Consider the following 26,424-nt stretch of genomic DNA (forward strand, 5'->3'; position numbering starts at 1 on the left):
TGTGGTTAATATTTTTTTCAGTTGGGCTGGTGGGTTAGCTCAGCTGGTTAGAACACAGCCTTGTGACACCAAGGTCAAGGGTTCCCATACCTGCCAGCTGCAAAAAAAAAAAAAATTATATATATATCTATATATATATCTCCTTCAGTTTATATAGTGATTTTGTGGTCATACATATCTTTTAGAAGCTCCTTATCTTTTTGAGATATATGCAGAAATATCAGCAGATGAAATAATAAGATGTCTGGGATTTGCTTCAAAATAATGTAGTTCAGGAGTAAGGGGAGAAGTGGGGAAATAGAGAAGACACAGGATTGGTTGTAAATTGATATCAGTTGAAGCTAGGTCATGACAATTCACTATATTTTTCTCTCTACTATTGTGTATATTTGAGATTTTTCAGAATGAAACTTTTTTTTTAAATAGGAAGTATTTTGGAAAGAAGTGGAAGACATTGAGCCTGAGAACATCTGGGGCAGGCGAGGTCTGCTGGTGTGAGGAGCACTCGCATTGTGAATTGACCCAGAGAAGAGGGGACAAGCCGGCCTCAGTCCCTCCCTTTGGAGCGGAGGACGGTGCAGGGAATGGGCATGATTTTTCCTCTAGGGAACCTGTCACAAGCCAGGCTGCCAAAATACAGAGCATATAGACTTGGTGGCTGTGATTTGCCGGGCTGTGCTACTCAGTGCCTGGGGGGACACGGGGTTGCCGGAGAAGCAGGGACAGGTTGGCATGTGGGGGGGGGGTGCTTTCTAGATGAAGGGGGCTGGGACTGAGCCTTGAAGGGAGGCAGATTCAGGTGGGTTGTGAGGACACCCAGTGAGCAAAGTGCGAGGCCACGGGAACTACGAGAACCCCAGGAGGACCCCGAGAACCACGAACCCCAGAAGAAGAGCTAGCACCCCTAGAGAAGGAAGACCAAGGTTCTTAGGCCACTGCTTTTGAGGAACTTTTGTTCTTCCGCAAACAATCCTTCACAGGGAGGTCCTCTACTAACCCTAACCCTAACCCTGTTGTCCGATGCAAGTGTCTGGGGGCTTTGGGTTGAATTCTGGGGCATCTCCAGGAATTTTATCTTCTCTGTTGTTAAATGTCCCCCAAATGAGAAGGTTCTAGAAGCCGTGTCAGCACAAGTGGCAAGAGTGCCAAACAGAGGGTCAGCTTAGAATGGTCCATTGGCAGGTTAGCTCAGTTGGTTAGAGTGCAGCCTTATAACACCGACATCACAGGTTCGGATCCCCTTATAGGCCGGCCGCCAAAAAACAAAAAACTGTCCATCTGTAAGTCTGGGAGAAGAGCCTCCCCCACCCACAGCCCTAACAGTGACCCCAAGTGAGGTTTAAGAAACCCACCCACTCCTGCCTCCCACACAGGGGTGCATCCCCTCACTGGCTCTGGATAAGGTGCACAGGCCTGAGCCCCGCCTTGGGGGCCCTGCTGGAGGCCCACCCTGGAAGGCCACTCCTGCCTCCTGCACTTGGTCCTGGGTTCCAAGACAGGAGGCCCAAGTGGGGGCAGGAGGGTACCTCTCTGGGTGGTGCTGAGCCTAGGAGCCCATCCCAGGAACTTTCCAGAACTGGGTAGACTGCTTTCAGTCCAAAGCAGCAGGAGAACTTGCTGCAAATTCTCCAAGTGGTCTCCTGTAGACCTAACGGAGGATTTGCTAGGCACTGCCCAGCCCGGAGGTCCCTGGGTGGCTCTCAGAGCAGACAGGCCTTCACACATGTAATTGCCTGGGTGCAATGTCGCCTCCCCGCCTGTGCTCCATGGGGTAAGGGGAGACCCAGGAGAAGCAAATGGGCTCAGGAGGCACCAGGTGCTTGGAATCAGAGCCAGGTCGACCAAATCCAGGGCCCGGCCACCTGCTCCCCCTTTAAGCCATCCCTCTTTACCTCCCAAATCCCACCAATCCCCCCACCACCACCACCACCACCACCTTTTCTAGGCTAGATTGGCTCCTCCTCTTAATGCTTGTTGCAAAATTCCACCCACCTTGCAAGGCCTGGTCCAAGCCCTCCCTCCCCTGCACAGGCAGGTTTCCCTGCCTGAAGCTGCCCACTCATGCTTCCTCAGTTAATTACAGGCTGTTCTCTAGTCATCTCATGTTAGTCCCATTTTCTGTAAAGTTTTCTCTCCTTATAGAAGTAGTCTACACTTTCTACAGAGGAATCAAATACAAACCACAGAAAAAAGGGAAGACCCATAAATAAATCTATCTGGGGGCAGCCCCTATCAACCCTTTTCTAAGTTTGTGTGTGTGTGTGTATATATACTCTCTCTATATATATATACACACATATATACATCATGTGTAGCTTTTATATAGACTAATCTTGTTTCCCTAACCAGAATATAGTTTCTTTGCGGTCAAGCATGTTTAGTGTTACCGTGTCCCCCTTGTGCCTAGGACACTATAGAATCTGTAATGGCTCGTAATACGTACTTCAGCAATTTATTAAAGAAATCTCTGAGCCCACCATCCAAGATCTGTGCGTATGCACATCCATAGGGGAGTGGGGAATGGAACGGGGGTAACTTTCATGCTTTACCTTACACACTTTAAAAGTCTCTGTATTTTGGGGCCGGCCCGTGGCTCGCTCGGGAGAGTGTGGTGCTGATAACACCAAGGCCACGGGTTCGGATCCCATCTAGGGATGGCCGGTTAGCTCACTGGCTGAGCATGGTGCTGACAACACCAAGTCAAGGGTTGAGATCCCCTTACCAGTCATCTTTTAAAAAAATAAATAAATAAAATAAAAGTCTCTATATTTTTTACAGCAGTCATGTTTTAAACTCTTAGAATCTTCTGTATATTCCAGGTTTGAAAGGCTTCAGGATGCCTTGGGGCAATCTCCTGGATGCTTCAGTTCTGGGCAAGTTACCAGATCCAGCCCTGCTTTGGCAGCATTTGACGCTGACTCTGGGGGCAGGAGAACAGTATAGTTAAGTTTACTCCAAGAGGGCCCTGAGTGAGATCTGTCTGAGCTGGGGCCTTTGGAAGAGCCTTTACCTTTACCCAAAGATGTTTCAGGAGGATCAGAAACACTAGCACACCTCTGCTTCCTAGAAAGAGGATGAGGTTTCATGGAGAAGCAGGGTTTGAGGTCAAGTCTCATCTCTTACTCGGGGCTCCATGAGGCACTTTGGGTCTGAGGGCTGAGGGGTTGAGTCAGCGGGGCCTGGGTGAGAAGGGGCCGGCTGAGGCTGTTTCCCGTCGTCGTAGGCCCACAGCTTCTCCTCGCAGCTGGAGTCTGTTCGGGTGTAATGCTGAACTGTGCCTGGGTATCATTCTGCAGCCTGGAGCCAGACAGGGGCGTCCCCCACCCCCCCACACACACGCAGCCACATCCGAGTGACTCCCTCTTCAGCCCATGAAGTCATCAAAGTTTCTGACCTGAGTTACCTTGGGGTCTGTCCCACATAGAAATATTAGTATGAACACCCGAAAGGAGCCCTGACCCCAAGACCAGGTCAAGGTCTTCTGTGGGCACTCGCCTGGACTGGGTTCCTTGTGTGATGGTCTGTGTTCCCTGGGACTTACCTCACCCACAACCCCGGCCCAGAGTCTGCTGTAAAGGCTCAGTGAGCATTTCAACAGTGACCAACATGTAGGGGTTCCAGGTGCCTCTGCTGCTGGCCCATAATATGAGCTCTGGCAGCTCCTGCAAGACTCCAATAGATTCTTTTTTCTGGTGGCTGGCTAATACAGACATCCCAGTCCTTGACACTGGTTTTACAGCACTGCACTCTAACCAACTGAGCCAACCGGCCAGCCCAGTGCAGATTGTTGAATTTGCCTTCGCTTAGTCAGTTGTCAGACCTCAGGCAAGTCCTCTCTGAGAGCTGGTCTTCTCATCTGCAAAATGTGCGCCTGCATGGAGCAGATGAACTTACCTGTTTACCTTGTTTAAACTGTAGAGCTCTGCCCATGCAAGCCACAGCTGACCCGTGCATAGTAATGAACATCTCACAAAACCCTGCTCCTGGAGCATCTTGTCGGTCCTTGCTACATGAGTGTTGGTGCTCTGGTTGTCGATGGTGCAGATTGAGTGAGATGGGAGCCACATGTACTCACTGCAGCTCTGCCCACAGCCCCTCCCTCTGGCCATGGCCTCCACCTGGCCCGACCCCTGGCAGGCACCCACACTGGCCGCCTGTCTGTCACATCTCACGCACCACTTTGCAAAGTCAGTGTTTTTCCAGGTGTGCTCATCTCGGCTTCCATCTGGTCTGTGAGCTCCTGGAGGGGCAGGGCCCTGGGTTCATGCCAAACTCTGGGACCAGCTCAAACGGTGGGTGCTCAGGCAGTGGTTGTATGAGAAGCTGGGGCCTTGAACTCTGGAGGGTGCAGAGGTAAGGAGCTAAGCACCCACTCAAGGTGTCAAGGTACAAGAGGACATGGAAGGCATCTGTCCAAGGTCAACTGTCTGGTTCATTAGCTCTTTCTGGAAGACTCAGTGGGGTTTCTGTCAGCCCCTGCAGGTTTCTGTCAACTGATTTATCTCAAAAGGAACTGGAAGGCTCAGCTGAAGATTTGCAGCTCTGCAGACTGGGGCAACTGACAGCTTCTCCCAGAGCCTCAGTTTTGCCAGCAGGGAAATGGGAAAAGTGGTCCCTGCCCCGCTACCTTCTTCCTGGGGGTCTTTTGACAGCTGAAACTTTTCACTACACTTTAAAAGGCTCAGATGAAAGGCGATGATGGGATGAAAGGGTCTTGGGGCCATACTAAGTTTCTCTTGGGTTTTTGAAGCCTTGGAGGAGCGGCTGTAGGAAGTGGTCAGCTGGCAGGTAGTTGTGAAGCCACCCAGAGGGTGGTGTTGGTGGGGAATTAACATGCCAATCGGCCACATCTCGGGGCGTGAGAGCTGAGAGCAGTGGGAGGGGAGCCCTTATCAGGGATGAAAATCTGTCATTTCCCTGAGGAGGGGGGCTAGGAGCAGCATGCTGAGGAAACAGGGTCCCAGGGATGGAGGCCAGAAGAGCAGCCTTTGCAACTTTGGGCGAGGCCTTACCTCTCTCTAAGCCTCAGTTTCCAGATGTGGGAAGGGAGCAGACTAGGAACAGTGTTCCCAAACTTGGCTGCATATCAGAATTTCCTGGGGAAATTAAAAAAATTTTTTTCTTTAAGGGCTGGCCTGTGGCTCACTTGGGAGAGCGTGGCGCTGACAACACCAAGTCAAGGGTTAAGATCCCTTTACCAGTCATCTTTTAAAAAACTAACAAAAAAAAAAAAGGTTTTTTTCTTTAATTAAAAAAAATTATGATGCCAAAAAATTCTGATACAATAAATCTGACTCCGGGGTAAGTGGGACCTCAATATTGGGAATTTTTAAAGTTCCCCGGGTGATTCCCATGTGCAGACTACTTAGAGGAAGGGAATAGAGGATTTCTGGAATTCTGTGATTCCATAATAACTCACTTTCCTACCCCATGAGGAGGCACGGGGGGATTTGGTGGGGATTTGCGAATTTAACTTCTATGTCTGAGTCTTTTGGAGCTCCCTATGTGTACTCATTATTTTATTTCCAACCATTTCTCAATTGTGCATTAAAAGGCAAAATATGGCCGAACTGAAATCCACGTGTACATTTTCCACACTCTTTTTTAGTTGTTTTATTCTCCCCTTTGACCAATTAATTTTTTAAAAATTAGAGTTGCAAGTAGATAATCCTATCAAATTCGTTTGAGTTTTCAATCTCTTTTCTTTTCTCCTGGCCCACTTTGGTGGAAACCTCAATGAACAGTGAAATAGAATCTGAAAGCCAGCAGCCAGCAGCGAGAAAGAAAAGCAGGAATTATCCACAAACTCTCAAATGATCAGAAGTGGGAGGGTCTTGAAGCCTGAAATCTGCCTCCCCAGAGACTCCAAGTCAACATTCCTCATTCCGGCCCAGGATAGACTTGGAGGGTCACCGGTGGCAGGGTCTCACCAAATCCCATGATGGGGCTCTAAACCTGCCCCAGGACCTTGGGTGCAGAGAAGGAGCCTGCAGGGCCTGAGGGTCAAGGACAGCTAAGGGAAATGGAAAAAGGGCTAGCGCTGTGCTTAGATTTGCAGGGACAGAGGGGACAGACAGAGGTGGGTACCAATGAAAAACCCACCAGGCATTTGGCAAGTTCTTTGGCACCTGGCACTTCAATGGGTGCTTGTCCCCGTCGATGTTTCAGAATCTCCCCCGCCCGCAGTGTCTGAAGCTCTTTAAAGGGTCCTGGCTGTGCCTCACATCATATGAGCCCTGGTAGACAGAGGTGGCCCTCAGTTGCCCAGTGGTCCCCTTAGGACTGAATTCACTGGGCTTTTTTTTACAAAATCTTTTCATGGACTCTGAGCAATAGTGAACTTCATTAGACCCCATTTACAAACCGTCTTATGTGCCTCCGGTCTCACATGCATCCACTTAGAGGCCAACAGTGACTCGTACAATCCACTGAAGCTTTCCTCAGCCTATAGAAAGGAGGAGGAAGCCATGTCTATGCTGGGCCAGGCACTTTTCTAGATGTTCTGCGCGCATTACCTCAAACTAATTCCCCAATGATCCACGCTTCATGTACCGTTTCTCCCATTTGACAGTTTGGGAAACAGAGGCTCTGAGAATACAGATGACCAGCCCAAGGTCCCGTAGCTTGTATGTGGCAGGGAGGGGTCTTCCCACATCTTCAAACTCCACTCAGCTCCTGCCACCACCCTGTGGACTGATGCGGAGTCCGCGGATATGGAGGGCTGACCCAGGGTTCAATCCAGGGGGGTTGCGGGAACAGCTGGAGTCCAGTGTGGGGGGCAAGGGGAGAGCAGTAGGGACAAAGGCCAGGCAGGTAACAGGTCCAGATCAGTCTGGGTCTTGGGGCCCTGGAACGACTTTGGCTTCTATTCAAGATGGGAAGGTGGGAGCCCTGGAGGGCTTTGCACAGAAGAGTGACTTTGTAACAATAGCTGACACTTGTTGACTCTTCCTCTGGGCTTGGCCCTGCCAGTGCCTTCTATACTTGATCTCACTTAGCTCACAGCAGCCCTAGTGGTAAGCACAGTTATTGTCACCATTTTTTTTTTTTTAACTTTTTTTGGTGGCTGGCCGGTATGGGGAACCGAACTCATGACCTTGGTATTATAAGGCTGCGCTCTAACCAGCTGAGCTAACCAATCACTATTTATTGTATTTAATTTAATTTATTTATTTGGCAGCTGGCTGGTCAGCGGATCCGAACCCTTGACCTTGGTGTGATCAGCATTGCGCTCTAAGCCACTTGAGCCAACCGACCAGCCTTATTTTATTTCTTTTATTGAGTTGAAATTCACATAATCATTCACATCACCATATAAAATGTGCGATACAGACATTTAGTACATTCACAATATTGTGCAGCCATCACTGTCTAGTTCCAAAATAATCTCATCGCCCCTACAGCAGATCCATTAACCAGTTCCTCCCCATGCCCCACTCCTCCCAGCCTCTGGCAACCACCGATCTGCTTTCTGTCCCTATGGATGTGCCTATTCTGAATATTTCATCAACATGAATTATACGAGATGTGACCTTTTGTGCCTGGCTTCTTTCACTTCATATAGCGTGTCAAGGTTCATCCGACATTGCGGCATGTATCAGAACCTCATGCCTTGTCGTGGCTAAATGACACTCCATCTTATGGTTATCACCACTTATTTTATAGGTGAAGATGCTGAACCTCTGGAGTCGGGACAAAATAACTTACCCACAACTTGGTTATCCAAGCTGCTTAGGGGCTGAGCCTGGCCTCAAACCCGGGTCTGCCTGACACTATAGTGTCACCTCCTCACCACGACAATACTCCGATGTTCCAGCACGCCCTTCTCTCAACTGTGACACAGGTATAGTCTCCCAGCCTAAGGACACAGTCTCCTGTCGTTCTCGCTGCTGTGTTTGCCAGTGGCTGGAGTTTTGAGGACAAGGGCCATGACCCACATGTCTGTCCCCCTCCCCCCAGCACACACCGGACACAGAAGCTGGTGCTGGGAGAAGGGCTAATTACTGACAAAGATTCTCTGCTTGGCCAAACTTTAGTCAGGCTCCTGAACCTTCTGCCAGGCTCATCGGTGCACTTTCTGTAAAATCCAGTTTCACAAAGAACCCTGCTAAGTCAGTTTAGCAAGAACCTTCCATCCTCTATTTCTGATTATCCTGAATGTCTGATCAGGTTCCTCACCCTCTGCCATCCCCCAGGTGATGTCTGGTCACCCCGGACTGTTTTCAGCAAGGTTTAGCTCTTTTAGCTTGGTTTAGCCAGAATTCTCCTCACCCCTGATGATTCCTCTTAGTAATTTTCCATCCACTAACCACCCCCCCCCACCTGCTCCTTGGCTATAAATTCCCACTTGGCCATGCTGTATTCAGAGATGAGCCCAGTCTCTCTCCCCCATGCAGGACCCTGTTGCAGTGGTCCCTATACCAACTGTGATGGTCCTGAATGAAGTCTTCCTTCCTGTGCTTTAACAAGTATCATTGGATGATTTTTTTCTTTAACATTACCCAGCACAGTCACCTTCTGGGACAAGGTCTCTCTGCCCTTCCCCAAGTGGGCCTGAGAGACCCCTGCATGGGAAGTCTGTTCACTGTGCCCTCTACCACCCAAGGGTCCAGAGGGAGCCTCCTGCCTGGTAAATCAATGAGCTAGGGGGCTGGCTAGTTAGCTCAGTTGGTTAGAGCATGGCCTTGTAATACCAAGGTCAAGGGTTCTGTTCCCCACACCGGCCAGCTGCCAAAAACACCCCAAAGCACAAGACTCAATGGGCTACATTGGTTCAAAGGAAATCTAGACCCCACCCAAAAGAATTTGCGGCTGTAAATGTACTATCATGGAAAGAGGCCCCCCAAGATGCTGTGATATGAAAAAAGCAAGTTGTCAAACAGGATGTATACCAAAAGCACATTTGCACATTTTCAGAAAAGATCTATACTATTTATACACATACACGGGTACTTCAGAAAGCTTGTGGAAGAATAGAATAAAAAGAGAACACGAATCCTTCCATGAACATTTTTAAGTACCTTTGTTTATGTTTGCATATGCACAGAAAAGATTTCAGGGAAGGATCCATAAGAAACTCTGTACCTCTGGGAAGTGGGACTGAGGACTTGGCGGGGGAAGGGATTTTACTTTTCATTCATACACTTCAGTGCTGTGTGAATTTTTTTATCACAGATATGTGTTATTTTGTGATTAATTACAAAGTAAATATATTAGAAAGACATTAATAAGGAATAAAGGATATTCCTTTATTAATGATTAGTATTAATTATTGATATTTATATGGTTATGTTAATTATCCTGTTATGGTTATAGAATATATTTATTAAAATACATGATAAATTGAAATATATTAATTTTAATTAATTAAAATAATTCAATATAATTAATATTAATACTAATTATTAATAAATAACATTCATAAGGAATGAAAATATTGCCTGGTCCCACCATCTAGCTTTTGACTGTTGTTGATATGTTTTCTGAGGCCCTCGCCTGTTCTACACCCTAACACAACAGCTACCAGAGCCCTGCTTCCCAGACAACTTGCGAAATGTTTCTTTAAAAAATATACAGATGTAGGGGCCGGCCTGTGGCTCACTCGGGAGAGTGCAGTGCTGATAACACCAAGGCCATGGGTTCGGATCCTATATAGGGATGGCCGGTTGGCTCACTGGCTGAGCGTGGTGTTGACAACACCAAGCCAAGGGTTGAGATCCCCTTACCGGTCATCTTTAAAAAATAAAAAATAGATAGATGTAGCCCGGCACCCAGGCCTGTGCTATGGGGGAGGACGTGGCTGGCCTGCATTCTCGGTACTCATTATAAGGTCTTTTATAATAGGGATTTTATTTGATTATCACCTTCATATCTGCCTCAGCCAGAATCCTGTTGTTTCACACCTGGAAAACCAACCCCCTAGTCCCTGCTCTGTGGCTTGCACATTGCATTTTCCTGGGTGTCAGGACTTCCTGCTGTTTGAAGATATGCAGTGAGACCAGGCTGGTTGTGACTTTTCAGGGCTCCTGCCTCTGAGGCTTGACATGGCCGCCCCTGGACCCAGCGTCCTCAAGGGCCAGATCTCCCCTAGGAGGCATTTCTGCTCTTCTCAGCCCTGGGGGCGGCGCACCAGAGGATGTCTCCAGTGCACAGGTCAGTTCACCCACCATCCCACGTGCCACTGGACGCTCATGGAGACAAAAACATGGTCTGTAATTACCTGAGCACAGAACCTGCATTTTACAAATAAACACAATGAATGTAATCGTGGTTTTGACATACACTCAATTTTCCAGGAAAGTATCTACTTATATAAACTAATTTTTTTCTAAGTGTGTTAGGAATGTAAGCGATCACATCACCTGCAGAGACACTGCTTTTGGCTGACTTTGTAGCAGATGTTTTCTGGATGGTTCCATCTGATCATTTCGTTCTCATTCTAAGAGTCATAGTCAAACATTCACAGTTTTGTTATTAAGTGCTTTCCCTGTATTTCTCCTTTATATTACAATTAGGACATTTACAAATTCACTGTGTAGATAGGTCGTTTTACTTATGAATTTCTTTCAGATGGTAAAAGGGACACTAAACACGATCTGTTTGAGGAAGAGAATTTGGGTCTGATGAGGTTGAGATCCATGGCACCCGGACCTCAAGGTACATTACAGCAGGGACCACCCCCATTGTCCCTGCACCTGGATTACAGGCGGTAGGTGCTCGATAAATATTTGTTGAATGAATAACTTCAGTAGGTAAACTTTTGGGGAAAGTTAACACCAGCCCCTTCCCCTGTCCTGTGCATGTGGTAAGTAACCAATAAATATTCCTTAAATGAATGTATAGAAATGGTTGAGCTTTTGGCAGGAGAAAAGGCTGCAAAAACTTTGTTTAAGATAACCTTGTCACTTGACATGCTCTTTGGGGGTTGTGAGAGACCTTGAGGGGCTGATGCAATGAGTTTAATCCAGGAAATATTCAATGAAGAGAAATAAAGGTAAGAAAGAATATACATCATATGTATTCATCCTCTGAATACATGTTTAATCAGTATCTGCTACGTGTCAGACACCAAGAGGCACGGCAGCGACCACCTCAAAAAAATCCTACAATAGGCTTTGATAAAAGATGTTTTTAAAAAAATACAAGTATGGGCCGGCCCGTGGCTCACTCGGGAGAGTGCGGTGCTGATAACACCAAGGCCACGGGTTCGGATCCCATATAGGGATGGCCGGTTCGCTCACTGGCTGAGCGTGGTGCTGACAACACCAAGCCAAGGGTTGAGATCCCCTTACCGGTCATCTTTTAAAAAAATAAAAAATAAAAAATACAAGTATGTACACGATAGAGAGATTTTAAAAATTAGCCATAATCTTTCCTCCCAGATCACCCTCAGGGACATTCTAAAAATAATGCACGTATAAAATTAGAAAATTCAAACAGTACAAAAAAGTAGAAAATAAAAGGTTAAACCTCACTCATACATCCCACATATTTCTGTTTTTTTTTTTTTTTTTTTGATCTACAAAAATATTTTAGCCCAAAAGAACCATAGTATAAATACAGTTCTGCACCTTGCAGATATATTTTTGAGATTTTTCCATATTGGGGCATCCTTATTAACAGCTACTAGAACTCTACTGAATGGATATACTGTAATGTATGTCTCATGTCCCTTATTGATGGGCATTAGCAGTGTTTATATCCTGTATCTATACCTCGGCGCCCATTTGGGAACTCTCTGCATCCCTAGTCAAGAGACTGGATTTAAATCTTGTCCTCTCCTGGCCAGTCCCAGGCAAAGAGGGGACGGGGGGCTTTGTCTCTCAAACAGCAACCTCTGCTGGACTGGGTTAAGAAAAGGCCCCACTGGGAAATAGTGCTAATGGTGTTAGTACCATCGGTGTTAATAGAAGCTCTCTGGTTGCAGAATTCTAAATGATTTTTTTTCTTTGTATAATTCTATACTGATGAAATTTTCTACAACAAACATGTATTTTTACAGTAAAAAACAACAACCTGAATTGTTTCTTTTATTTTATTTTTTTAAAGATGACCGGTAAGGGGATCTCAACCCTTGACTTGGTGTTGTCAGCACCACACACTCCCAAGTGAGCCAACCAGCCATCCCTATATAGGGATCTGAACCCGTGGCCTTGCTGTTATCAGCACCACACACTCCCAAGTGAGCCATGGGCTGGCCCCTTAAATTGTTTCTTAAATAATTTTATGGTATATGCTAGAGGGAGGTAGGAAAGCTTTTTCTTCCTTGCATACGGTTCCCACAAGTGGCTTTACCTACAGAAGCCCAGGTGTGGAGTGGGATCTGGGGTCTTAGTGTGTTTAGCACTAGACCCTCTCACCTCTCTGTTGAGTGATGTTCTGTGATTACAGATCTCCTAACCTTCTGTTTCCTTTTGCATAAAATGAAGCCATAATACCTGCTGCAAGAAATTTTGTGAAATAAACAAGGTAAAATAAGTGAGTGCCTGGGGCGTAGTAAATGTGAAATATATTAATTGCCCATTATTAATATCTGGGGAGACCTCGTTGATCAAGATGGGGGTTGCAGAGGTGCGTTGTCTGTGGACCCTGCTCTTGCAAGAACGTATCCCCTTGAGGAATGCTCTTGATCAGCTCTGCAGAGGGAAAGTGATGGCTTATGGTGGCTTAGGCTCTGTAGCAGCAATGTTCAGAGCACAGAGAAGCTGCATTTGTGGTGTCCAAACCGCCCATCAGCAATTCAGGTTGACCTTGCCCCGGCAGCGCCCCCTCAGAAAGACCGTGCATATTCTGCACATGAAATGCAAGGGCCCATGAGTGAGCAAGACTCAGGAAGTATGGGCCAACCAGGGCTGGTGGCACTGCCAGACCTTCAGGACGGTGCCACACATCCAGGCTGCTCCATCAGCATGTCATACTGTGTACCTTGCTTAACCTCTGTGGCTTAGTTTCCTCATTTTTAAATCAGGACAATGATTCTTATTTCAAACAGCTATAGTGAGGCTTAAATGAGACAAGGTATATAAAGAGTTTACACATACAAAGTGTTCAGTAGCTATTATGTGCCCTTTTATGGTCAGTTCTAATTAGAAAGTTATTGAGCTGAAATTGTCTCCTGTAACTTCCTCACATTGCTATAAAACCTGCATACTCTTTCAGTCATTCAACAAACATTGATTGGGCATCTCCTACGTGCTAGGGACTGAGCCAGATCTGTGAGAATGCGTGAATACTAGGACCAGTCCCTGTATACGGGAGAAGTACCACCTCCTTCACATGAGGGTCATTGGGATGTGTATGACAGCCATCACAGATTCCTTGACTTACCTCCTTCCCAGGTTTACCTCTTCCCCCGGATCCATTTAGCTGCACCTCTTGTGTCTTGTTTGTTGATTTCAGTTAAGGCTCAAAAATACCCCTCCTCCAGGAAGCCTTCCCAAACTGCATTAAGCAATTACATCACCTCTTTCTGATCATCCTGTCAGCACTTGGGGACCCAGTTTCCACTCTTCCTATGTGTTTGCATGTGCCAATTTCTGGTGTGTTCCTGCTTTTCTGGAAAACAACTCAAGAATCCCAGGCACTGTCTAAGGAAGTATAAGACAGCAATTTGGAGCCATAGACTGTATCCTTCAGGGGACTTTGGTCTGTCTTCAGCTTGGCCGGCCAGAGAGTTCAAGTGTGTGTACAGGTATAGGAAGGTTGCACTGTATGACTGAGCATGCTGGAGCTGGAAAAAAGCATAGGCTGGCTTCAAGTTACAGGATCAGTGCGTGATGGAGCCATCCTGGAAGTCAGGTCTCCCAGCTTTAGTCCCAGGGGGCAGCCCTGGAATATACCCAAGCAAGGGCACATCTAGACTTTGTGGGGTCTGAAGCTTACACAACTTTATGAGTTGGAGAGAGGGTGGATGGTCTTTAAGAAAAAGACTAGAAAAGAGAAAAAAATCCAAAACTTCATACCAGGGGGAGAAAAAATATATGTATATTTAAAAAAGAAAAGAAAAAGAATATACAATTAGGTCCATAAATGAATGTTTATTTCGAATGAGAAAAGACACCACAACGAATGCAACTGCTAAAAAGTGAATATCACAAAATTCAAATAACACAGTAGTAATAACTATTATATCATTATTACTATTATTATTTGACTTCCTGACACAGCTCTGTATTTATTTTTCTTCCTCCATTTTTTGGCTGCATATTTCTTGGTCTCCATATGAGAACAATTTTGTAATGTAATTTTCTATAGAGAAAAGAGAAAGATAATCCAGTCTCTGCTCTAGCGTGGCTGACTGCACTTTAGTTTTCATATCGATCGTTTAGGAAAGTTTCATCCTCCACCACGTATTGCCTGAAGCAGACTCGCCCAGAGCCCCAGTCTTTACCCTGGCTCTGCAGCTCCCAGGTCGGGCTTCTGCAGCAGCCCATCTCCCTTCCCCCCATCTCCCCGTCTCTCTTGTCCCACCCCAGGAGGTGTGGAGTCAAGTCTGGCAGCCCCAGGAGCACCGCCGCTTCTGGCCGGCAGGTGGGGCTGATGAGCCCTGAAACTTAAGCATCTTTTGACCAAATCGTGCAATCAGGGGCCTCCTTTCCCACCCTTTCAGGTCTTCTTACTGTAGTTAAAGAATATTTCTTAATAATAATTATCGGTATTATTATATGAATATTAGCAAGCCAAATGGAAGAATGTTCCCCAATTTATTAATATGGGTTAGATCTCAGTAATGGGATTTATGGGAGACTTCTGCGTTTTAAAACATGGATTTCCATAAGTATATGATTTTTGTTGCTGTTGTTAGAGTCATTTTTACTTTTAAATCTGAAAAAATATACATCATTTTATAATGGACATTGGCCCTTGAGAGTGTTTTGGAGTTGAAGGCCAGAGAAAAATGACAATAGCAGCTTTAAGATAATTCTCTCCATTTTTTTTTTTTTTTTTTTGGTGAGGGGTTCCAAACCCTTGACCTAGGTATTATTACAAAGCTGTACTCTAACCAACTGAGCCAACCAGCCAGCCCTATAGCAGCTTTAAGAACCGTAGTATCCTTTCAGCAAATAAAAAAGGCCAAGAAGAAAAAAAAAAGAATCATATCTATTTATCTTGTTTTAGAGTTTCTGAAGCACTTTCACAGAGATAAGTTAATTTAGGCCTATCAACATGTGATGACACCAGGGCAGAGACAATTTCTTCTTTTTACACATAAAGAGACAAGGGTCCAGAAAATGTGCCTTAGGTTGTGACAGCTGAAATGTGACAGATCCATTGCCTTCCCGTCACCTGCTCTGGCTGGCTGTATTGGCTCTGTTGACTGTGTTGCAGATCTCTTTGGAATTTATTTCTTCCTTGCCATTTCCCTACTCTGTTCCTCTTCATACATAGATATGTGTTTTTTGGCAGCTGGCTGGTACAGAATCTGAACCCTTGACCTTGGTGCTATCAGCACCACACTCTCCCAAGTGAGCCACTGGCCAGCCCCGTGTTCCTGTTCAGAATCTCACTGTCTTTGCCTGGGATGTAACAGTAGCTTCCATTCTGAGCTGCCTCCTGCCAGCCTCCCCTCCTGCCTCTTCCTCAAAAGCACTGTTTTGCATAAAATCCTTCCAGGGCTCCCCACCACCTACAGGACAATCTCTGGCCCTGCACATCTGGCCCCTGCCAACCTTTTCAGGCTCATCTCCTGTCACTTCTCTCTTGCAATACATGCAGTACATGCTCCAGCCAGGGCTAACTAAACATGCCAGGCTTGCGTGAGATCTCAGCCAGAAGATGAACGAGGAAACAGCCTGCACCAGACATCAAATCTGCCAGAGCCATGATCTTGGACTTCCAAGCCTCCAGAACTGTGAGCAATAAATTTCTGTTGTTTATAAGCCAGTCTATAGTAGTTTGTTATAACAGCCTGAATAGACTAAGACAGAGGCCAGGTAGGTAATAATATAAATTTATAGCATTGGTGTAAAATGGTAAATAGATTTGATCAGGTACAGGTCCATGATAGACAGGTATGTGTCTGTCACCATGCGTGACTGTTGCGAACTTAAGAGCACATGCCCTCTACACAGCTCCAGCTCATCATTGTCAAGCACCAGTGACAGGCCCACTGTCGCCAGATTTCTTAATTTTTTAAGGTAGAGATCTGGAGTTTTACATTAATATTCCAGATTTTAAGACGCTAGCAACCAATTCAAATTAAAAACACTGCAGGGGCCAACTCACACAAGCCAGCTGAAAGACGTTAGTGGGCAGGCTTTTTCCTGGGAGCCCCCAGCATGCAACATCTCTTCTCTCTCTCTCTCTTTGTCTTTTTTTTTTTTTTTTTTTTGGCAGCTGTCTGGTATGGGGATTGAACCCTGGACCTTGGTTTTATCAGCACCATCCTCTAACCACTGAACAATCGGCCAGCCTTTCTCCTGCATTTTAATGAAATGTTGAATATAATAGTGGCCAAAATTTATTAAAAACTCATTATGTGGTAGGCAGGTTCTTATCCAAGTGCTTTATATTTATTCATGAATCCAGTCCTCTTAACAGCCTGAAAAGTGGACACTGTCCTTATTTCCATTTTACAAAGGAAGACACAGAAGTTAAGTAACCTGCTCAAGGTCACCGAGTTGGTAGGTAAATTCCAGCACTGGCAGCCTCACTCTAATTTAGTGCTTCTGGCATGGTCTCACAGACACTATAACTACTCACCTTTGTATTTCCTATGGGGTACAGGACACCCTGTTAATGTATGCTGAACTTCCCCATACTGGCCAGCTGCCAAAAAAAAAAAAAAAAAAAATGTTGACCTGAACTGATATGGCATGAAATAGATGTAATTATACCTTCATTCATTCGCTCAAACATTCCACACTTCCCATCTTGTGCTGGAGACTGTGGGAGTCCAGGGAAATGGCCTTTGCCCTCAAGCTGCTGCAGAGAAGAATATAATTTTCACTACTAAAGTGTACTGCATTTCTAAATAAGACTAACTGCAGAAATTTACTGAGTACTGATTATTAATTCACCAGATAAAGCAGAAAACAAAAAATCGAACTCAGTTCCTGTATGACGATCTAACAATATCTAGCAGAGAGGATGAAAATATGTGGTGACAAACAGAAAGGTTAAATTTCAGAAATGGTAATACTTCATCTGGAAAATTATTTAATGGAATGATGCTTAACTGAAATTCACACAGTAAATTTGGGGGGTTGACAAGTACCCTCTTTTATATAAGAACAGATTTGGAGAAGATATTTGAAAGGTTTCAGAAAATATTCTTTTTGGTAATTCTGTGTGCCTCCTCACATGTAAAAGGTACGGGGAAAAAGGTATGGAAAAACAGGTAGTTTCTCTAAACTGTTTATATGAGGGGTCTTCAAAAAGTTTACAGGAAGATTTGTATTATCTATTTTTTTTTTTTTCTGGTGGCTGGCCGGTAAGGGGAACTGACCCCTTGATCTTGCTGTTACAAGGCTGTGCTCTAACCAACTGAGCTAATCAGCCAGCCTGTATTATCTTTTAATTCTATTTTTCCATGAACTTTTTGAAGCACCATCATAGAAGTCAGATTCTTTTGTAAAAAGCACGTTATAATAAATGTCTATTGAAAAGTCTTGGGGGAGGAGGGATTACAAAAGAGGTGATGGTATGTTTATCCAGATCGTGGTAATGGTTCCAAAGGTGTGTATATATATATATGTCAAAACTCATCAAATTGCAAACTTTAATATTTACAGTTTATTGTACATCAATTATACCTCAATAAAGTTGTGGGGGAAAAATGTGTCCTAGGATCTTGCTATGTGAAGTGTGATCTGTATACCGGCCAGCCACCAAAACCAAAAACTAAGTGGGGTCTGTACACAGCAGCATCAGGAACACCAGAAAGCTTATTAGAAATGCAAACAAGGGCCAGCCCGTGGCTCACTTGGGAGAGTGTGGTGCTGATAACACCAAGGCCACGGGTTCAGATCCCATATAGGGATGGCTGGTTAGCTCACTGGGTGAGCATGGTGCTGACAACACCAAGTCAAGGGTTAAGATCCCCTTACCGGTCATCTTTTAAAAAAAAAAAAAGAAGAAATGCAAACAAGAACAACAAAAAGACGAAAAGAAAAAAAAAAATACAGACTCTCAGGCCTCCCTCCACACCTATGAGTCAGACTCTGCAAGACCTTCAGGTGATTTCCGTGCACATTAAAGTCTGACCTCCTATAGTGACTGTCTGGAATTCATCTCCTGTGATGAGTTGTTAACGGGAAGTTATATTCCTAGTCTTTTTTTTGTCACTAAGAGAACTACCTACAGGATGGTCCTTGATGGTTCTTTTAGGAAGAGGCTTAGATGTTTAGTCTAGAGGATGTTCGGGTTTTTCAAGAATATTCAATATGTTAAAGTCAAAACCGATAAAAAAAAAAAAGTCAATAATGATTAGTTTCTTTTTTTTTTTTTTTTTTTTTTTTGTCTTTTTTGTGACCGGCCGCACTGCGCTCAGCCAGTGAGCACACCGGCCATCCCTATATAGGATCCGAACCTGTGGCGGGAGCGCTACTGCGCTCTCAGCGCCACACTCTCCCGAGTGCGCCCTGGGGTCAGCCCCTAATGATTAGTTTCTTATCATATTTTACCTGTCTTCCTAGTTGTATTCTATAGGTTTTAATATTTAGTTTTTTTAAATAACATTTTTTTTCCTGATTGCAAAAGAAATGCTTACTGTGGAAAACTTGGAAAACAGAATCTACAATTCCATGAAGTAGAGTCATATTTATTCATCTCATTATCACCCTTGACAGTTACTGAATCAGGGGTCTTCAAAAAGTTCATGAAAAAATGTGTATTATGAAAAAACTGCATGGTTTTAAAAATATTTTGCGACAAAATAAACTTGTACGAACTTATAACATGTCTGAACAGGATCTACTTTGAGGCACTAATAAGGCATCAGTTTGAAAAGAGCCCTTATCAGAGCAACATTAATTCTGCTAAAACTGAAGCAAGAATGAACATCAGATTTAGGGCGAAGCTTGGGTGGAAGAATGGTGACATCATTGATGCTTTATGAAAAGTTTATGGGGACAATGCCCCAAAGAAATTAGTAGTTTATAGATAGATAATTCATTTTAAGAAAGGACAAGATGGTGTTGAAGATAAAGCCCACAGTGGCAGAACACCCGCATCAATTTGCAGAGAAAATATTAATCTTATTCACGCCCTAATGGAGGAGGATCAATGCTTAACAGCAGAAACAATAGCCAGCATTGTAGACATCTCAATTAGTTCACTTTGCACAATTCTGACTAGAAACTTAAAGTTGAACAAACTTTCTGCTTAATGGATGCCACAACTTTTGCACCCAGATCAGCTGCAGACAAGGGGAAATTTCAATGGAAATTTTCAACAAGTGGGATCAAGATCCTGAAGCATTTCTTGGAAGAATTGAATTGTAACAGGAGATGAAACATGGCTTTACTGGTACAGTCCTGAAGACAAAGCACAATCAAAGCCATGGCTACCAAGAGGTGGAAGTGGTCCAGTCAAAGCAAAGGCAGACCAGTCGAGAGCAAAGGTCATGGCAACAGATTTGGGGGATGCTCAAGGCATTTTGCTTATTGATTTACTGGAGGGCCAAAAACCAATAATATCTGCTTATTATGAGACGATTTTGAGAGTGTTAACCAAAGCTTTAGCAGAAAAACACTCAGGAAAGCTTCACCGGAGAGTTCTCCTCCACCGTAATAATGTTCCGACTCATTCCTCTCATCAAACAAAGGCAATTTTGTGAGAGCTTCAGTGGGAAATCATTAGCCATCCACCTTACAGTCCTGATTTAGCTTCTTTTGACGTCTTTTTGTTTCCCAATCTTAAAACATCTTTAAAGTGTACCCATTTTTCTTCAGTTAATAAGGTAAAAAAGGCTGCATTGATGTGGCTAAATTCCTAGGGCCCTCAGGTCTTTAGAAATGGACCAAGTGGCTGGTATCATAACTCAAAAAAGTGTCTTGAACTTGATGGAGATTGTGTTGAAAAATAGAATTTATTTATTTGTTTGTTTGTTTGTTCATTCATTCATTCATTTAATTAATTAATTTATTTATTTATTTTGGTGGCTGGCCTATATGGGCATCTGAACCCCAAACCTTGGTGTTGTGAACTGTGCTCTAACCATCTAAGCTAACCAGCCAGCCCTATTTTTATTTTTTATTTTTATTTTTTTTGTCATTTTTGTGACCGGCACTCAGCCACTGAGTGCACCGGCCATTCCTATATAGGATCTGAACCCGCGGCAGGAGTGTTGCTGCGCTCCCAGCGCCGCACTCTCCCGAGTGCGCCACGGGCTCGGCCCCTATTTTTATCTTTTAATTCCCTTTTTCCACAAACTTTGAAGTCCCCTCGTATTTATGACTTCTTGAATGTTAGGCCTTGTCATGTGCATATTTTTAAACGAATTAAAGCTAAATCTAAAAATCCAAGCTAAGTAGAAAAAACACAGGGCTTGGAGAAGTAGAATTAGTTTTGAGTCCTCTACAACTAGAAGTGGGTTTACCATGGGCTGAGCCCGTGGCGCACTCGGTAGCGTGCTGCGCTAGCAGCGCGGCGACGCTCCCGCCGCCGCGGGTTCAGATCCTATATAAGGATGATCGGTGCACTCCCTGGCTGAGCGCCGGTCACCGGGAAAAAAAAAAAAAAAAAAAAAAAAGTGGGTTTACCATGAAGTTCATGAAAGTGAAGCGTAAGAGCTTCTCACTTACACATGCCCCTTTCAAGGCCCTCAGTGAGGACCTAACTATATATGTACATGGTCATATATTTCTGTAAAAGTTTTGAGAATAAGATGTTTATTTAATAATTTACTTTTTTGGCAGCTGGCCAATATGAGTCACCAAACCCTTGACCTTGGTGTTAATAGAACCACACTCTCCCAAGTGAGCTAACTGGCCAGATGTTTATTTTATTTTAGGTAGCTGGCTGGTATGGGGATTCAAACCCTTACTTTGGGGTTACAACATGGTGCTCTAACCACGTGAACTAACCAGCCAGCTTGAGAGTAAGATGTTTAAAACCACTGTCTCATTGTTTCTGACTTCCCTTCACCTCCCTTCCCCTCTGTGTTAGGGAGTGTTTGGCCATGGGCGTTTTTTTGGATCTGGTTAAGGGGACAATAGTCGAATGAGAGATACATTTAATTTGGGTTTAGTGGCATGCATTTAAGTGGCTTGCAGTCATTTCCACGTACTTTTAAATTATTGCTCACCATCAGTGTAGAAAACCTTTTGGGAAGACACCTACTGCCCATTAGGCCAATTCAGCCAGCACCATGTCACAAAAGTGCAGGGCCAGAGGACCAAGGAGCTCTGTGGTGCCTCACACAGGAAGTACATAGGTTGTGGAGGAGAAACAAGGTTTGAAAGAAAAAGTGAAGTCCATAAAAATTTCGTCCAACCATCAGAAGTGAAAAATTATAAGGAGAGGGATCAATTCTCTCAATGCTTAATCTAAATGGACGTTTTCTCTCATCAGGAATCTACTAAGTAATGTCATGTATACAATTACAAGTGCATCATACTGCTTTCTGTTTTTGTGTAAATCATGCAAAAGGGAATATATCAGAATTCCTGTTTATGGGACACAAACTTGTAGTTGTACTACAGTGAGTCTGTCTGTATGTAAACTTACGTGTTTTATTCATCACAATGGTGAAGAGTCTGTCTCAACATAGCAGACAAATATGTCCTGAAAAAACTCTCTGGCCTCCGGTAAAAACCACACACAAAATTGCCATTGAAGCAACAAACTGCCCTAAAATTTTATAAGTCATATATGAGAGAAACTTGATAGAGGTTTTCCCAAATTTGACAATAACCCTAAAATAGTACATGACAATATCAGTAATGAGTTGTAACACTGAAAGAAACTTATAACAATAAAAAAAATTTAATCAACCACGCTAGAGGAAAGATTGATTGATTTTTCTCTTTTCTTTATAGAAAATATTGCAAAATAATTGTTATAAGAAAAGGCAATCAAAAGTATGCAGCCAAAAAATGTACAAAACTTTATCGTAAATGGTACCTCCAAAGTCTAGAAACTCAGGTGAATATACATGATGTCATCAAGGGCATCTTCAATATTTAAAAAAAAAAGAAAATTATGTTTCTGGGTTCTTGGATGCCCTGTAGAAGTGTGCCAGGCAGTTAAATAAAAATATCATGGTTATCTGTGTGATGTTTTTGAATTTTGTTAATTTTTTAAAATATCATTTATGATTTTTTTCTCATTCTAAATATATATTCTTCTCGTAATTTTTTACGCTTTTTCCTAACGAGGGTTCCACAAATCGTATGCGCTTCAGTTCCTGCAAAACCAGGATCTGCCCCTGTCTGCAACCTCAGAGAAGCCACTGAATTTCTCTGCAGCCTCAGTTTCCCCTTTAAAAAAAAAAGCATTTGTCCTGCGTTTCCTCAACGAAGACCAAACGAAACTGTGGTGGACACGAGCTCTGCCAACTGCACAAGTCGCTACAGAAGTGACCCGCAGGGTCGGGCCCTTGTCTGCATAGCCACCCTCCCTGCACAGACCCCACGCCTCGGCCTCCCCCGCCCCTGTGACACCGACAGCCGCGGAACAGAACACGGTGGGGGCGGCGGGACGGGGGCCGCTGGGTACAGCACCCGCGCACCGAGAGCAACTGGGGTCCCGGGGACCAGGGAGCCGCGGGGAGGGAGCTCCGGACCTGCAGGAGCTGGGGGCGTGGCAGGTGGCTGCGGAGGGGGCGTGGCCAATCGTTGCGGAGGGGGCGGGGCACCAGGCCTCAGCCTTTCTCGGGAGCCCTCGCCCCTCCTCAGCAGCGGAAGTTCCGGTGTCGGTAAGTGGAGGTCAGAGGTCAGCAGGAAGTCGATACGTGGCCGCCGCCTGTCCCCGCTGAGGAGGCGCAGAAGCCGGAGATGGCGGCGGTGCTGAACGCAGAGCGACTCGAGGTGTCGGTCGACGGCCTCACGCTAAGTCCGGACCCGGAGGAGCGGCCCGGCGCCGAGGGCGCCCCGCTGCTGCCGCCGCCGCTGCCGCCGCCCTCGCCTCCCGGCTCCGGCCGGGGTCCGGGTGCCGCGGGAGAGCAGCCCGAGCCCGGGGAGGCGGCGGCTGGGGGCGCGGCGGAGGAGGCGCGGCGGCTGGAGCAGCGTTGGGGCTTCGGCCTGGAGGAGCTGTACGGCCTGGCGCTGCGCTTCTTCAAAGGTGAGCCGGGCCGGCCCCAGCTCCGACGCCTCTGCCCGGCCTGGGCTGTGGTCCCCTGGGGGGACGACCAGTCTCACCGCACCCACCCATACTGGGCCGCGGTGACTCGAGCGGGGCTCCGTCCTTGGGGACACCCGAAGTTTGTCACTACCCGTTTGGCCGCCAGGTCACACCCCTGAGAGGCTTGGAACCTGGGTTTAGTAGTCCGAGTCCCGCCTCCCCCAGGTTACCAGGACATTTGACCTGATTCAGCTTCTCGGGTTTCCACGAGCCAGGGTGGAAGAATGAGCCTTCTCTCTCCCGGAGGACCCCATTCTGGGGTGGCTTTTTTAATCGACACTTTTGTTTTCCTGTTTCCCAGGGTTTGTTGGCACATCACACTTCACCGATTTTAACCTATGGAAGAAATCTTTCCATAGGTTCCATAATACCCTTTCCAGACATTCTGGGGAACTATAAACTCGAATAGGACTTGATCGCCTGGCAGTAGTGATGTGGCAAGAGAGGAGGAAGTAAAGTACAATATTAAATTCATTCATCCCCTCCGGCTTGTCAAACTCGGAAGAGAGGGCATGTCTGGTGACTTATAAATGGTTAAAATTTTACCTTGTAAGCAATGTGTAAGAATGAATTCTCAGAGAAAGGCCTGAAAGTACCGTCTGTCCTCGTCGCATAATTGATCGTTAACTGTCTCTTGTCTTAGAGCAGAATTGTGGGGGGGGGGGGGTTGTTTGGTTTTTTTTTTTTTTAAGTTGGATGATTCACTTAGTCAGATGGTAGAGAGACCAGTCACATGGTTTTGTCAGTGGGAAAGATTGATCAGAAGAAGCCCGTTGGTTTGATTCTTAAAGATATTTAGGTCTTGTGGGGCTGATGGGCAGGGAGAGACATGGGCAAATGAAACTTTAAGCGTGGTTGCTAAGTTCCACTTACATTCCAAGACAGCGTATTTATGACACTTTTCCCGGAGGGAGTAGCTTTTGGAGTATTTTGCTAGCTGAAGTTGAGTAGTTCAATGTAGTGATACACACTAAAGTTATTTGTATTGCCTCAAAATAACTTTAATTGTGCAAACTAGTGAAAGTCTCACTTTTATTTATTTATTTATTTTTTCGTTTTTTGGCGGCTGGCCGGCATGGAGAGCTGACCCCTTAACCTTGCAAGGTGGTGCTCTAACCAACTGAGCTAACTGGCCAGCCTAAAAGTCTCATTTTTGTACACTTTACGGAGAATTTGATCATTCCACATTCATGTCCTTTTTTATTAAAAAGTTTACCCTTGAAATACTCATTGTCGTTGCACGATGAGTTCAGCCGTCTGTGTACTAGCTTGGAGAAGGGATAATGGGTTTTGGACCACTTGACTTTTAGGTCACTGGCTTGAATTTAGAGTTTGCTATAGTGATGATATATTACCACTTATGTGAAAATCTGGTGGTTTCGGTACAATTCATATAACTACATTCTACCTTCAATTTTTATTAAAGTATATTTTTATTAAAGGGTATTGTAGCAGAGAGAATAAGAAAAGAACCAATTTCTAATCATAGCTTTTGCCACATGACTAAAAAAAGAAATAAATGGGTAGTTTCATTTTCTGAGGCTGTTCAAAAATAGTAGTACTGTTTTCTTTGAAACATTAAAACAGTGCACAGTGTGTGATAAACTTAGTATTGCTTTGAGAGTCAGTAAGCTCTGGATTCTAGTTATCATGTAAACTCCTGGACAACTTTTCCAGACTCAAAAGGAGTCTGGATTAGATGACAAAGGGAGCTGGATTATATGAAATTTGATGTCTCAGTTTTAAGGTTCAGTGGTCTAAACCTAACAGATTATTTTAATATGTTCTTGACTGGTAGGAATGCTGGGGAACCTATAACTTGGGAGTCTGGTTACCATCCCCTTAGAGAAAAGCTACATTGATAGGTATGGTTCACTCAGTTGCTAAATTAAGATCTCAAAGCAATATCCAAGTACTTAAAAGGATAAATTGCTGGGTAGCAATTAAAAGCTACCTTTCTGCATGGAACATTACATCAGTTAGCAGTGAAGAGACTGTTGGTGTATGAGATGCTAATTGAAAAAAAAAAGGATGTAAAAGCAGTCAAAAGAATTATGGAAAGTGAGCTGAGCCAAGTAATGCTGCCTTTGTTTTAATGTATGGATTTTTCTGTTGGAATACTTGGGGGTTTTATCAGTCTTGCAAGGACTTCTGATCACGTTTTTGTAGTTTTACACCAGTATCTCATAAGAATTAGAAATAACATATTTTTTCTTCCACGGTGGAATTAATATGAATCTTGAAAACATGGATTTTTTTTCCATTAAGAATAGCTTGGATTGGGAATCAGGAACCATGCTTATCATTCCATCTTTGTCACGATGGTCATAGGACAGTGACTGAACCCTTTGTGTCAACTACCTACCCTTTTAATTTTGTGAAAGTAAAAGTAAAATGACAGATGAAAATACATGTAAATATTAGTTAGCATATTACCATCTAAACTTTAGACATTGCTGAATCCTTATTATGGATAAAGTTTTATATTAGGTTACCACTATAAATGAATAGTACATTTTTTTTTGCTATTGAAGAGGTTAGAGTTCAGAAGACCCAGTGACAACTGCAATACAGTGTGGAGCATTGAGAGAGCAGGTGCCATTCCAGAATGGGGAAAGGCCAAGAGCCTTAAAAGGGCAAGACATGTGTGTCTGGGAAATGGCAAATAGGAAATAGTTTGATGGTGAGAGCTGGAAAGGTAAGTTGGGTTCAGATCCTAGAAGGTTCAGATCCTTGAAGGCCATTGTGAATAGTTTGACCTTTTTTGTCTGTAGATGGTGAGGAACCAATGAAGGTTTTTAAAGGGAGGAGCAAAGTTGCCCAAGTCTATTTTAAGTAAGGTTCCAGATACATTACAAGTAGTTGATATATTTCTTTCCTCTTCCTTTTTTTCTTGCATTTTGTTTGTTGAAGAAATTGGGTGGTTATTGGGTAGATTTTGCTGATTGCATCCCTGTGGCTTATTAACATATTCCTTTAATCTGTTTCCTGTAGTTGGTTCTGTTTTTTGGCAAGACTACTTCATATTCTATACTTTCCATGAGGCAGATACTGGTGGGTTGTATCTCTTTTTGTGATGCTATGGTCATTGATGATCTGGATTTGTTAATTCATTAGGGATTAAGAAATACTGATATTCTA

The 26,424-nt window shown here is 44.4% G+C and overlaps 1 protein-coding gene across 2 annotated transcripts in view; it reads left to right on the plus strand.

The window, feature by feature from the left end:
* The first annotated feature begins 22,884 nt into the window (after positions 1–22,884).
* ACBD3 (acyl-CoA binding domain containing 3) overlaps positions 22,885–26,424 on the plus strand; it is a 30,599-nt gene continuing 27,059 nt past the window's right edge. For both annotated transcript variants that reach the window (XM_063082746.1, XM_063082747.1), the window contains exon 1: positions 22,885–23,223. In XM_063082746.1, the coding sequence (XP_062938816.1) occupies positions 22,938–23,223 (286 nt within the window). In that variant the 5' untranslated portion in view covers positions 22,885–22,937. The remainder of the gene's footprint in view (positions 23,224–26,424) is intronic.

Source organism: Cynocephalus volans, chromosome 18 (assembly GCF_027409185.1).
Source record: "Cynocephalus volans isolate mCynVol1 chromosome 18, mCynVol1.pri, whole genome shotgun sequence".
Lineage (NCBI taxonomy): Eukaryota > Metazoa > Chordata > Mammalia > Dermoptera > Cynocephalidae > Cynocephalus > Cynocephalus volans.